Source organism: Coturnix japonica, chromosome 17, assembly GCF_001577835.2.
Source record: "Coturnix japonica isolate 7356 chromosome 17, Coturnix japonica 2.1, whole genome shotgun sequence".
NCBI classification, from domain to species: domain Eukaryota; kingdom Metazoa; phylum Chordata; class Aves; order Galliformes; family Phasianidae; genus Coturnix; species Coturnix japonica.
In genome coordinates this window covers 7153022-7167226 of record NC_029532.1, presented here as the reverse complement: position 1 = coordinate 7167226, position 14205 = coordinate 7153022, and the positions used below count along the sequence as shown (strand labels likewise).

Here is a 14205-nt window from a genome sequence, read left to right as displayed (position 1 = left end):
TTACAAAAATATATATTAGCAAGATTTAGTAAGTAATAGCTTAAAATTGACAGCATATTGTATGAAACAGTTTGGAACTGAATATCTACTTTTGAGTGGACATCCTGTAGTCAGCCCCTGATCGTAATTAGAGGTTTAGGTGTTGGATTTTTTTCCTGTTAAATTCATTCTGAAAAGAATGATATTCATAAGCAGGTGGGGGAGATTTGTGTACAAATCCCACCCTTACATTGGCTAGTACTGTAAGGGGGGAGAAAAGATTTAAGCTGCAGCCTCAACGGTTTAAGTCTAGTCATCTTTCCTGACAGCTGAATCTACTGTGTTTTGGGTTGGAGGCTGTTGATGCTGTAATGATGTGTTGATCTTGTTTAAAAGTTAGAATTAACTGCTTTCTTAGATTCCCATTTGAGTTTCATGCAGGAGTGGGAAGGTGAATTTACAAAAGCAGCAGAGGAGGATAATGAAGTGATTGTAAAGCCAAGTAGAATTCAGCTGTACTATGGGCACTTCTTTCATTAACTTCTTCAAGGTAATTACTTCATGGCTTTTATCTCTTGGCTGAATCTCCACACTAAGTCTTGCCAGAGGTCTGTTTCTTGGTGCTTTGGACAGTGCCTGTATGTAGCTATTTCTGTTGAGAATTGTTGTGTGGCTTTACTCAAACATAGATTTCTCCCTTTGGAGCTGTAATGTTTTTTTGGAAACTTTAGAACAAGTGAATGTCAAGATTGAGTAAAGACCATAAAACTATTTTTGAGGAATGTATCTTGACATTTTTTTGGCAGATGGAGAGCAGACGCACACAGATTCAATACAGATATTTTACTGGCAATGTGAGAAGTGTTATTTGTTATACTGTAGGCTCTAAGCTCTGCCAGAGCTTTTAATCGTGTGTGAAATTAATAGAACTTCAAGCCAAAGCAATGGTAGTCTGTCCTGTGCTGTGGTCTGCATTAGGGAGAAACCACTCCCTTTCAGTGTGGATGGAAAGAGAGAAATTGTTGTGTGATTCCTAGTCTCAGTAAGGGAGGAGTGTGTGTTGCTGAGTTACTGTGGAGCACTACCATCACAACATTGTTCCAAGGAGAAAGTACCTCTGCAAGGTACTGGCAGTTTGATATCCACTTTCAGATGGTTCTGTTCCTCTCCCAGGATGAACGAGCTGGAGATGTCCTGCTAGCCAGAATGAGGGGAGTCCAGCAGCAAGACCCTCTTGGCTTACAGCCACCAGATTGTTCATCTGGGAAAGTAGTGGGAAGGAATTGATTTATTTATTTTATAAGCTCTCCTGCCTATTTAATAATTCTATCGTGTCATTCATTCTTTTTAAAACAAAAAAAAAATCCAACAAACAGACTTGTAGGATTCAGTTCAGGTTGAACTAGTCTCTCGGGCATTTGTGAGTTTGAGATTTGCTAGGACAAAAGCCTTTCATGTATTCTTCCTCTGACTTCAGTTGTTTCTAGAGTGGAGACATGATAAATGTTTTCTTTTTTGCCCATTTATAATTGGAGAAAAAGCTTCAAAGGTTTTGAAGAATCTTTACCATTGGAGTGAGGATATTTCTGTGAAGGCAAAGAGAAAATCGGGAGTTCACAATAACTTTTTGTTTTTTTCTTTGAAGGCCTGCTGTCTACTTCTGTACTAAAAGCATTTTGAAAGTGGAATCTGTCTGGATATTAATAGGAGATTTAAGACTCCCTCTTGTGGCTGCTTCAAGTTGATCTTTGGGTATTTGTATAGAGGTCTTGTTACTGTGGAAGTCCTAAGGCTAATTCAGTATTGCTGAATTATATATATATATATATAGTTATAAAATTCACTTAAGCATTGTTTCAGCTTATTTTTTTTCCTTCACATAGAAGAAAAACCTGCTCCTGAATTGAGTGTGAAGCAAGAAGACGAAGGAAAGGGGATTGAAAAAGTGATTGGCTCAATCATGTTTGATGCCAGTTAAGGACATTAAGGCAGCCAAACAGCCCCACGGGTTGGGAAATCCCAGCGTAATTTAATTGCTCCTCTGAATCCAGAGATGTGCCTGGTGCTGCAGAGAGCAGGATGGTGTGAAGTTCTGAACCTGCTGGGGCAGTGCTAGTGGTGGGTGACAGTCAAACACAGAAAGTGAGTTGACTGCAATATTTAACTTAGAGCAAACAATGTGTTTTTACATTATTAGGGATAGATGTGATCTTAACAAGTGGTCTTAAATGTAACCTTGCTGTTCTGTTAATGATTTTATGGCTGTGTTGTTTTGCACATGAGCCCTTCTCAGTGGGATCTTGATGTCAGTCTGTTCTGAGACATCTGCATGGCTGGGAATAGTACAGGTAGTACCTTGGTGAAGGGAGAAGAGCAGAGAAAATACAGCTGAGCAAAATGTCTGCAGTATTATTTTGTACGTTAGGGCAGTAAATTAGCCCAGCAAGCAGGTGCTGAAAGGGGGCTGGCTCTCAGGTACCAGAGGTAGGTCAGTTTGCTCAGCAGCTCAGGGGTTATTCCTTTTTGGGTTTTTCTTGCTATTTCAAAGGCAAGTTCTTCAGTTCCCTTGCACGTACTGCAAAAGTGTTGGCAAGCTGAATGTGTGCATTGGTGTAGGTTCCTCTTATGTGTGATGTCTGTGGTTGATGACAGCAAGGCTGTGTGTTCCGAGCCTGCTGGCTGCATGGGAGCTGCTCCAGGCTATTGCAGGGCTGGGACACCACAGAAGCTGCTGGGAGTGAAGAGTTTTTGCTTTATCTGACTGGATCCAGGAATAAGAGGACTGAAAGCAAAACAAGAAGAGCATTTAATAAGAGAAAAGCCATTCTATCTTGCCTACATCCCAGGCATCTCCTCATTACTGCTGCCCTCACTGCCTAGGAAATAGCTTAGATCACGTTTGTCTGCATCTGTTTATTGCAGATGCTCAAACAAAGGGATTCTGACCTGCATGTTCTTGTATTCTTGGCTGGGCTGGCAAATGCGGATGGATCAAGCAAGTGTTTTGTTAACACTGTTCTGCAGCACAAAACAGCGAACAGCTTTTTCTTTTTTGATAGGGTTTAAATTAATTTCTCCCTTCTCATCAGCAAAATTGAGGGCTGGGAAAAATGGCCATGCCTGTTGCTTTGTTAAGCTTGCCTTTGGCTTTGATTCTGGCACCAAGGAAATAAAATACAGGGGAAGGGGAGCTTTGTAAAAGAGCTATGGGTCTGCTCCTAAGTTGATAGGTTAAAGCTTACAAAACACTGGCTCTGAGGCATTGCTCTAATGTTTGTAAAATCAGCATGGCAGCTCTGTTAAGGACCATGAGTCACCATGAGGGTGGTTCAGTTCTTTATGAGTAGTAGTGCAACGTTCTACTTCCATGCGATGGGGAGCTAGAATTTAAATGGAGTCAGAATTACCTCTTTGATAGAGCACTGTCTGACCTCTGCTTTGTTCTCGCTGCCTGCTTACAGCTGTGCCAAGCGGAACGTGACCGGTCTTTGTCCAAGAGAAAAGGACTGGACAGAGCCCTTCAGCATCAGCCGTGGTGATTGTAATCGCCCTCCAGCCACTCTCTGGGCTGCCGTGCCTGGTCTCTGCCCGGCTGCTCCTGGGGGACGCAGTCAGGTGTGGCCCAACTTGGCTGTGGTTTCCAGGAAGCTGCTGACAGCGGGGCTGACCCTGGCCATGTGCACGCAGCGGGAGGCTCTGCCTGTCCCCAGGCGCGGCCTCAGGCGCTCGTGGCAAGCCTGCGCTCCAGGCTAAACAGAGGAAGGTGAGGGTCAGCAGCAGAGAGCTCTGCCCAAGACTCAGGAAGCACATTTTGGCAGAGGAAAGAAATACAATACAAGCAGGGAGGGAAACTCAGCTTCCATCCAACCCCCTCCAAGAAGCTTTTGGCTCCCTGCGGCTGCCAAGTCTTTACTATCAGTTATTGTGCTCTTTTATTGTTACAGGCTCTGGTGTTTGTTTTCTGCTTTTACACCAGTGTGCTGCAGAGGGGAAAGAACGGAGCGATCTGGGAGCAGTGTGGGCTGGAGGGCAGAGTCCTGTGCAAGGGACAGGCAGCCCAGCTCCCCCTCCTGCCTGCTGCTGTCTCCTGCGTGGCCTTGGGGCATGGCACGTCCCTTCCCTTCCCTCCCCTCTCTGCTTTAGGTGGTTCCACCTGGCACAGAACTCTCTCCTTGTTTACCGTCTTTGTCCTTGAAAGGTGCCTCAGAGGGGTCTTGGGCAAAGCTGTGCGTGGCCAGGACAGGCTCAGACCTTGCTCACTGCTTTCCTTCCTCAGAGTAAGAAAAAGGAGCTATGCACAGCCCTATCCTCCTCACTTTGCCCTGCAGCTGTTAAACCACTTTGCTCTGCAGATGCTGCCCATACTGGTAGAGAACAGAGATGTCCCTCTTAGAGAAACTGGAGGTGAGAAGTGGCACCCTGAGCACAGAATGCACTTTGAGCAGACCTGGAAGAGTGTTTCCCTGTTCTGAACAATACAGATCTCTCTTCCAGAGATTGTGAAGGCAAAAGCCAGCTCTCAGATTTGAACTTTTCTTGCAGTGGTGCAATATATGTGTGCAGGGAGCCCAGGAACCAGGGGAATTAGCTTGCAGAAGTCCCCAGGGCACACATAGCACCAGTGCTCAGTGCTTGTCCTTGCAAACCCTGCTCTGCTCCCCATCATCACTTGCTTAGCGCCTTTGTTTCTTCCAACCATGAGTGAAACCAGTTGTGTTAAGGGCATGACATAATTATAGTCTGGGAATTCCGCTGGAGAAAATCCTTTTGAAGATTTACTGGTCTGGGTAATTACAATAAAACTATGAAGGTGCTGCACTCTAAATTATTAACAGTTAATACACGGAGGTTTCTGCTTTCTTGTACTTCTTGCTGCAAAACAAAACAGACCAATTCTGTCTGTGTCGGTAGCGTTTTCTTCTAGGAATGTCTGCCAGAGGTGTGCTACAACACTTTCACAGCACCACTGTCCATCTCTGGTGGTGATACAGATTACTGAACTAAACATGTGAGCCTTCTTTCCATGTTTGCTGCCATTCTGCCTTTCCTTATGCCTCAGCAGTGACAACAGCCTGGAGGATTTTTTTTTGCTGCGTGTTGACATTTTTGCTTTCTGATGTACACCCTTACTTTACCCTGTGGAGTTCAGGCTGTGTCAACCATAGAGGAATGGTTTAAGGAGCCTTAGCAGAAAACTCCCATCCCACGCTCCTTCCTTCCCTAAATATCTGCATTGTGAATATGCTTTAAAGTTCTGAGTTTATTTACTTCCATGTTTACCTCCATTTACTGGTTATTGTCCTTAAAGATACCTGCTCTCTGTGCCAGTATCTTTAACATATATAGGATTGGGTGCACTGTGCCATCTGTAATTAAACCAAGTGGGCCTCATTCTCTTCCCAGGCACTCAATGTGCTTGGTGCTGCGGAGGATGGTGGCTGCCATGTCCCCAGTGCTACTGGGTGCTGGCTGAGCTTGATGGTGAGCTGTGGGTGGCTGGGCAAAGTACTGCAGAACAAAACTGAATTGAAGTGATTCTTTCCCTCTCCTCATGGCCTGTGAGGAAGCCTTTTTCCATTTACTATAGAACACGGTCCTTAATAGTGCTGAAGTGTTCTACGTATTTTAAATAAACATGAGTGGATTTGAGCCCAGGAGGACATGAAAGAATGCAGCGTTTGCGGGGTACCGGCCCGGCACACATGTCAGCAATTTGGCTGCCTTGTGTACTTTGGCTTTTAAAAAAGCATTTTAAAGTAAACAAATGAAGGAAAATCTGGCAGCTGGATTTCAAAGTAAATTGCTTTCAGCTGATGGACCCCGTTTCCAGCTTGCTTGGGTAGGACTGAGCCCTACGCATCCAGCAAGAAGAGCTAGCGGCCAAGGAGGAGAGCGGAGGCGGGAGGGAGAACAAAAGCAGGGAAAATCTGTGGATTTAATTCTTCCATTTCCTTCCTTTGCACCAAACACTCCCGGCCTGTCACTGCATTGCTGTTGGCCAGGCAGGTCAGTACTAAGGCAGCAAATTGTGCTCCATCATGCCCCATCCCCTGCACTGCTGTGCCTCGCAGCCTCCTCCAGCGTGGCTGTGCCCCTCGGTGCTGGTACTGCTGCTTGTCCCCACGTCCCCTCTGCAGGCACTGGGCCCTGTCCTGGCACAACCCACAGGGCAGGCAGGGCTGGAAACAGCAGAGATAACACAGGGCTCAGGAGCAAGGGCCTCCGGAAGGGACTGGTGTGGCCCCAAAGGAGGAGGCTCAGCACATGCTGACAGATAATAACGAGGTCCCAGGCTGGATGAAACGGGGAGGTTGCTGAGGTCACGCTTTGGCTCAGCACTGGGCTCCTTCTGCTTTCATTCGCGTTTCCTCCAGTTTATAGAACTTTCTGTGGGTTGGTTCAGTGGAAAGGGCAGAGGAAACCGGGGGGTCTGTGGTGGTGATGCTGGTGGTGGAGCAGGGCTGGGGAGGGCATGGCTGCATGCTGCCCCTGGGCTGTGTGCGGGAGCTGCCCTGCTGCTCATGGCCCCATGCAGTTCTGTCCCATGCTCCCTACGATGCCAATATCAATCAGGCCGGTTTGCTCTGATGGCTTTCCTCCTATTAACTCAGCAAATGAACTCTTCTGTGGCCACCAGCTGTAACATGTAAAGGGAATAAGTGGCAAAACCTGGGTGAGGGATGCTGAGAGAAAATGGCGGCCGGGCTGAGGCAGCGCCCTCCACAGGCGGCCCTGGGCACAGCCTGGAGCAGCGCTCTGGGCCTGTCCTCATCAGCCCTTGGTACCGGCGGCTTCTGGTACCACTGCTGAGAGCTGGCAGTGCCCACATGCACCTGCCGGCACACACGGGTTCACTGGGGCGTCCCTGGTGCTTCTTAATGCCTTTTTGAAGGGAAGGCCTTTTGGAGGCAGCTGCTGCTCCGGCCCGTGTCGCTCCAGGCCCTGGATGGGCTGCTGAGAGTGCGGCCCCACCATGAGGGCACTGAAAGCTGCAGGAAAGAGGCTACAGGACACAGTGCAACGGCATCTCTTGGCTTCTGGAACTGCTTTTGGCCTCAGGTAGGCAAACAGATGGGGGCCTGGGGGGCTTGCAGCCTATGGAGGTACCAGCTCATCGTCCCTTGCTGACTGCACCAATGGAGGCCTGTGAGGGCCCCCTGTGCCGCTCCCTGGGGTTGGGGGAAGAGGCTGCAATGGTGACACTGTGAGACAGGCAGTGCCAGTGCTGAGTGACTCGGGGGGCATGGGAGGGCTGCAGCTGTGTGGGAAGTGTGGGGAAGGGTTAATGTGGAAGATCTGCTGTTGTGGAGAAGAGGCTGTAGATAGACACACTGCAGCCTGTGCTCAGAAGAACGAAAACAACCACTGGTAAAGACAGTTGCTGTGGATGTCCCTGTGATTAACTGGAAGAATATGTAAATGTATATAGCAGTTACCATAGCTACTGGAGGCATTACACTGGGGTGGGGGAAGGCAGAGCCCCCAGCCCAGGTCAGGATTTGCATTCATAGCACAACAGCACCCGGCACCCCATGAGGCTGCACTGAGTAGCTGGGCTGTTCTCACCTCATGCCATCATCGTGCACCCCAGGGCTGTGCAGGGGGCAGAGCAGCAGTGGGTTTGGGCTGCAGGATGTCACAACAAGGGGCTCGGTCAGGCCGAGTTCCTCAGTTCTGCTGCTACTATGACACGGTGTTTTCCCATGGGGCCACAGCCCCTTGCTAAGACTTGAGCACCCCTTGGGTCCTCAGGTCAGGAAGTACCCTGAAGGAGTGACAACCCTCAGGCAACGTGCTGCCATGCAGCAGCACAGAACTGGGAGCCCTGGTGTACCTACCTGCACACAGGTGCACCAAGCACTCAGGTGGCCCAGCCCCACAACTCATTGCTGGCTGATCCTATAAAGCTGAGACGGAAAAGGGACTCTGCTTGTGTGGAGCCTGCAGAACAGCCCTGACTGCCCACAGGTCCTGGTGAGTGCCACTGTTGTGTTGTATTGTGTTGTACTGCACTACTTACTTGTGTGGCTGCTGTAAGCCCCAAGATCAGGGGGCTTCCATCCACCCACAGATGTTTGCTTGTGCCCTCTGTGAGCACTAGTGTGTGCTGGGTAGCCACAGATGGAGGGCAAGAATGAAACCTGCTGTTTTTTGAGCACCCTAAACCAAAAGCTCCAGGCTGACAGCCCCAAGGCCTGTGGCTGCTCTTGGCTCTAGGGGACAGCAGAACTGGGAGGGATCCCAAAGGATGTGGGGACCCCAGGCTCCTCCGCCCTCCCAGGCACTGTGCAGCCATTACAAATGACAGGCATGCGCGGCCAGGCTCTCATGTCTGCTATTTTCTTATAATTTAAGGACCTTCCTCACATTAATCTTTTTATTTTTATTTTGACAAATGTATGTTTCCAGGAAGTTGCTGAGGTCAAAGCAGCATCTGTTGCTCGTTATTTTGGGGGATGCAGAGGGGTCTTTGTGAGGGTTTCCAAAGCAACAATGAATTAAGTGGTTTGTAAAGCAGAGAGCAGGAATGAGGAGAGGGCTGGGGCTTCCCGAAAGGCAGCTGAAGATGCTGATGAAAATCAGATCAGCTCGCCTGTATTTTCTTGGAAACTTGATCTATTTTTCTTGTACAACTGTCAGCCCGACTCCTGTATTTCAAGCTCTTGGCAGGAGCCAGCTCTGTGTTTCGGCACTAGGATTAGCGTGGCCACGGTCAGATGTGCACTCCCTGGCCCACACCAGCTGCTCTGTGCTGGCCAGAGGCACACGCGTGGCAGCAGCTGTGGTGTGCTGTGAGGGGCAGGGACAAGTGAGGGCCCACGAACCAGCATGTCCTGCTGTGGTGCCAGCTGCAGACATGGGCAGGGTCCCCCCCTGTGCTGGGTACAGCACTTGTCTCCTGCAATCAGAGACCTGGGGCTGAGCTCACACCTTGAAATGCCCCACACTCCTCCCAGGGTGCTTCTCCAGCCGCCTGCTCTCAGTCACCAAAACCAGCCTAGAAGTCAGTGCAGGATCAGTCCTGTGGCTCCCGTGTGGAGCTGGTGTAGTGTCAGAGGCAGCTTTTTTCTTGCAAAACAACACAAGGAGGGTCTGGTGCCAAGGCGAGGGCTGCTGAGGAGCCCAGGAGATTTATTGCTGAGGAAATACTTTCTCCAGCAACGGCTGACGGTCACAGCAGGAACAATGGGAGATTCGCAACGTGAACAAAGCTGATTTCGTTCTTCTTTTTATCAATGCGTTTTCCTTGCGGAGCCTCCCTTCCTGGAAGTGGGAGATGCAGCTTCCCCCGCGCTCTGGCTGTGTAATCAGCAGGAATGGCAATATCCTGGCTGGGAAGCGAGCTGTGAAACGCTGTCACCCGTGCTGATTTATGAGCCCGGGACAGCGCAAGTTGTGGCAGTGGCCAGCAGCAGGGCTGGCCCAGGGACAAAGTGCCAGGGCGCGTGCAATATCCACATATTCTTTCTCCTCCTCGCCGGATCCCCGGGGGAGCCCGCGAGGGGAAGTTAATGGATTAGACACACACGTTCTGTTTTATTTTATTTTTTTATTGCCCCATCTCTCCAAACGCCTTTAGCAGACATGAGATGACAATGGGGCCGGACAGGCGTGGGGTCAGCAGCCTGCCTGTGTGAGGTCAGCGTGCTGCGTGCTGGCCATGGGCACGGATGGTCCCAGGTGGACTTGGGGAGGTCCTTATGGAGGTGACCCCACAGCCCAGGCCATGCAGTGCCCATGGGCTGGGCAGCACCATACGAGCCATCCTGCACCCCCTGTGCCTTGCCGTGCAGTCCTCACCCAGCATTGGGAATATGAAATGATTATTCCAAATGATCAGATTTTAATTATGCAACACAGAGGATGATTATTGTATGCCAAATTGGTGCCGAGTGCTTAGTTATGTATATGCCAAATTTAGTCTATACTATTATACCCAGTGGGTGGCCGTAGACAATCAGGAAGTAATTAGTTTTGCTGGAGGTTGTTCGCTTGCCTGGTTCGCTGTGCTGTCTGGGGAGCGTCTTGCTGCGCTTCGTGAATACCGCGGGCTTTGAGTTCAATACCGTCTTTTTGTGACAAGCTAATAAGCTGTCTGCATGGCGGCCTGTAATTAGCGCTGTCGATATTCATTTGGAAACGGAGCCTGTGAGGAGCGGCTCTGCCGATGGCGCTTCCCTTTGTTGAGGCTCTGGTCCCACCTCGCCTCTGAGCAACACAACCACATGCTGGACACATTGGTTGGAGCAGTGGGGATTGCCCATGGTGCTACCTGGCTGTGTCCTGAGGGTCCGTGCTCACCTCTGGATCCCAGTGGTAGAAGCACCCATGGTCAGGGGCTGTGTTGGTGGGGAGGTGCTGACACTGCAATGTGGAGGTGCTGTCCATGGGCAGCGTTTGGTGCTGAGGGGCCCCTGGATGCTGCAGCCTCCATAGAACCGGCCTGGGGGCTGCCAGGCAGGAATTGCCTGAGTATAGAGCAACTTTTACCTCTGTTACACAAAGGAAACTTTCCTCCTCTTTTTGTCAGAGATGCTCACTCCATTGAAATGATTGGCATACTGGAGAGCTGAGAAACTAAATTGTTTATACACTAATGAATAGAAGCTTGATTGCAAGATCCTGTTTGGAAAATTATAGTGCTGAATTGAAGCCGTACAATTACATCCAAAATGCTGCATATTCATTTCATCTGCTTTGCATAGAGATTAACAAGCGAGCCCTAAAGCAGACTCTGAAATTAAAGCTAACACCAGATTTAGTCACAGGTTACAAACTAAATAGCATTGTTTGATGGATATGAATCTTTACCACCTGCCTGCCTGATGATTGCTAGCAGCTTACCAGACAGCAGAGGAAAAACTTTCTTCCCATGCAGGAAGCACAATAAGCACGGGGCTGGACGTGCCCCCTCCCCGTGTGCCCCCCCATGCAGATGGCTGCTTGCTTCCATCCCCTGGGAAGGGCACCTCTGGCCTCTTCTGCTGGAGGTTTGCAGGACCAGGTACTGCCTGGGAATGTGGTGCTGCAGGTTCCTGTCCCCACCTTGATCCCACCCCCTGGATCTCTCCTTTCCTGTGTGCCCAGGCTGAGCTTGGTTTGTGGGCCAGAGTTTGGTTTGGGAGCAGAAACTGGGGAATGAAAATGGGCAATATGTGCACTGAGGGCTGCCCCGTCCCATCCCAGAGCCCAGAGCTCTTAGGGTGGGCTGCAGTTGTGGGCTGTGGGGCAGTGTCAGTGCTGTGTGCTGGCAGGGGATGCTCTGGGAATGGTCTGTGTCACTGGTGAGGAACCTGGCGCCCCATGTAGCACTGTGTGGTGACATGAGGCCTCTTGTTGTCACTGTGGGGGGAGCAGCTGGGATTTGCAATTGCACTGGGGCTGTGACAGTAGGGGAATGCAGGGACCCTCCCTGAGGGGAATGGAGCAGGGATGGGGCCGCAGCTGCCTTGACTCCTGGGTAGGATGTTACTTAACTGGAAAAACTCAGCACTAAACTGTGCCCAGGAGCACTGGGATCTGGGGGACGAGATGCTCCCGGTGAGTAGGTCAGAGAACATGGCACAGCTCTGCAAATTTGAGGCATTTATTTTCTTTAAAAGTCAGTTACCAAACTGCAGTGTACTTTATTTCCTAAGGAGTGGTTGATCCGTCTCTACCACGCTAACACGGAGCCCAACCACGGCTTTACAAATCCACAGCTCCCATCACGTGTCCTCAGCAGTGCTGGAGATCCACAGGCCTTCTGCCATCAGCTCCTGGTCAGCCTGGGGCCCCGCAGTGCTGTGCTGTTGGGGTTCTGTCACTCCCTGTCCTGGGACAGAGCGGCTGCTCTGAGCCTCCATCTCCTGACACTTCCCCAGCTCCAGCCTCCAGCACCTTCCCAAACCTCCTCTTGCAAACAGTGAGTGGAGGATCACCCCCCCAGGGTCCCTCCCCAGAACCTGCTCCAGCCTGTGCTGAGGGATGCGTGGCAGCACCGGGCATTGCCTTGGCTCTCCCTGCAGGGCTGGATTTCTTCCTTAAACCTTCCATCTGCAAACTCATCCCCAGACATTCACGTTTCCAACTTCACACTGAACCATTTCATAGCACCTCAACGTGACATAGCAGCCCCAGAGCGCTCAGAGCACATGGAGCAGCCGCCTCTGCCACCCCAAGATGTGTGGAGCACCTGCTGTGGCATGGGGCTGCCCATCTCCCCCATAGGCAGTCACCCCATACCAGCCTCTCGCAGGGCGGCCCCAGTCTGTGTGGGCAGTAGGTGCCACAGCATAGGAAAAGGCACCTTTGGAGGGAGGCAGTGGTGGCAATGCTGCATAGGGACACAGCAGTGGGGCAGTGAAGCTGCTGTCTCCAAAACAGGACCGGTCTCAAGGCAGTGAGGTGTCTGCATCTCTCCCTCCCGAGGCCACCCCACTGGGGCTGGGGATGCAGTGGGAAGGATATGGTGGCCCTCGGGCTGTCTGCAGCAGCCAGGGATGTGGTAAAGAGTGGGATCTGTGCTTCTGCCAGGCAGCAGAGGTGAGAGCTCCCTGGGACAGAGACCCACGTGGCACCGCTGTCCATGGGAAGGACAGAGCACAAAAGGGCTAGGGAAAGCAAGAAGCCAGCATGAACTGGGACAGACTGGGACAGCAGCTGACCAGGTTGCATTCTGTGCTGCAACCCACATGTGGCAGGAGGAGCTGATGTATGGAGCAGGGACAGCAAAGGAACCTGACCCAGGCAGGGTGCAGGGACCCTGTAACCCAGCACGTGCTGGGGAGTGGTGTAGAAAGAGCCACTGGGACTGCCTGCCAGCCAGTGCTGTGTCCGACTAAGGAGGGACCCTGCTGGGCCCCACAGGAGTGTCCAGCTCTGGCTCCAGCAGCTCATCTTCTGAGAAGCTGATGTGCAAACAGGTGTTGTCTGCAGGGGAGAAGGGCAGCGTGCTGTCCGTGGGGCTCAGCAGTGCAGCCAAGTCCCTGCTCAGGGCATCGCTGTCTGCGGGGCCATGGATGCTGGATGGAGGGGATGTGTGCCCGTTCTCTGCAGCCCTGTCCTTGCTCAGAACACGTTGGAAGGTCCCAGCAGGGAGGGGCTCTGTGCTGGCAGCAGTGCTCTGTGCAGGAGTCCTTGTCTCAGGGTCCAGGAGGGTGAGGGAGGAGGCAGTGATGCTGGTGAGGCCAGACACACTGGGGCTGGGGAGGCTGATGTGGGCAGTATTCTCAGACTTGATGTCCACTTCCAGGCTCGGGGAGGTCTTGCTTGATCTCTTGCGTAGGATGGGCGGTGGTGGGTTGAGCTTGGGAATGGGCTGCTGCCGCCTGGGAAGCAAGAGCAAAGAGGAGCTGATGGGCAAGGATTTACGTACCTGCACACAGGGGGAGTCCAGCTGCCCTGGGCTCTCCAAAACACAGATGCCTCTTTGGGTCTCTTCAGTGCAACACACAGTTGCGTATGTTGGAGCTGCGTGTGGGAAGGATGCGGCATTGGCTGAGCTGCTCCAGGGAACAGGAGGACAGAGCATCCCCCATCCCTGTCCCCATGCACACACGCAGTGGATCCCACCCCGGGCTCTGCCCTCCTGAGATCCGTCTGTCCCAGCCGGCACACAGACCTGGCACTGCCCGTCCCCAACCTGAGCTGAGCTCTGCCAAGCACAGAGCTCTCCCTCCCACCCCTCCAGCTGCTGCCGTGCCGTTGTGCGGTTCGGGGCAGCTGTAAGGTTCATTTTCTACATGTTAGCTTCGGATCAGTGCTGACAGGGCAGGGCGCTGCTGCATCGGGAGCCCCACCTGTCCTCGTCCCCTCTGTCCGCGTCCTCCGCCTTCTGCCGGCCGCTCCCGCTCAGCAGCGCGATGTCGCTGAGTTCGGAGCCCTCCACGCGCCGGCTGAGCCCGTCGTGCCCCGCCAGGCCCTCGGCCCCCTCCTTGCTGCCGAAGCGAGGCCCGGCCCCCTCCAGGCCGACCAGGTTGAGGTAGGAATCCCCGGCGTCCAGCGCCGACAGCGAGCGGGGAGCGACGGGGCTGCCCAGGACGCTGGCGGGGGTGGAGGTGGAGGGCAGGGCGATGTCCAGGCTGTAGTGGTTCTTGAGGTTGAGCGACAGCGACTGCGCCAGGGACAGGTTCTGCAGCGAGCGGTCAACTGCGGGCACAGGGACACGGCGGGGGTGAGGAGCCGCGGGCGGTGCCCCATAGCGGTGCCCCATAGCGGTGCCCCATAGCGGTGCCCCATAGCGGT

General features: G+C 52.2%; 1 protein-coding gene and 1 long non-coding RNA gene across 2 annotated transcripts in view; one reads left to right on the top strand and one right to left on the bottom strand.

Annotated features, from left to right (window-relative positions):
• Positions 1–7676: 7676 nt before the first annotated feature.
• Positions 7677–14205, top strand: part of LOC107321906 — an 11772-nt gene continuing 5243 nt past the window's right edge. The window contains exon 1 of the long non-coding RNA XR_001558715.2: positions 7677–7953. This is a non-coding gene — a long non-coding RNA (uncharacterized LOC107321906). The remainder of the gene's footprint in view (positions 7954–14205) is intronic.
• The window catches only part of LOC107321905 (carboxyl-terminal PDZ ligand of neuronal nitric oxide synthase protein-like), a 25389-nt gene continuing 22734 nt past the window's right edge, over positions 11551–14205 (bottom strand). The window contains exons 10-11 of the mRNA XM_015879364.2: positions 13761–14109; positions 11551–13289 (exon numbers count right to left, since the gene is read on the bottom strand). Of these exons, the coding sequence (XP_015734850.1) occupies positions 12800–13289; positions 13761–14109 (839 nt within the window). The 3' untranslated portion in view covers positions 11551–12799. The remainder of the gene's footprint in view (positions 13290–13760; positions 14110–14205) is intronic.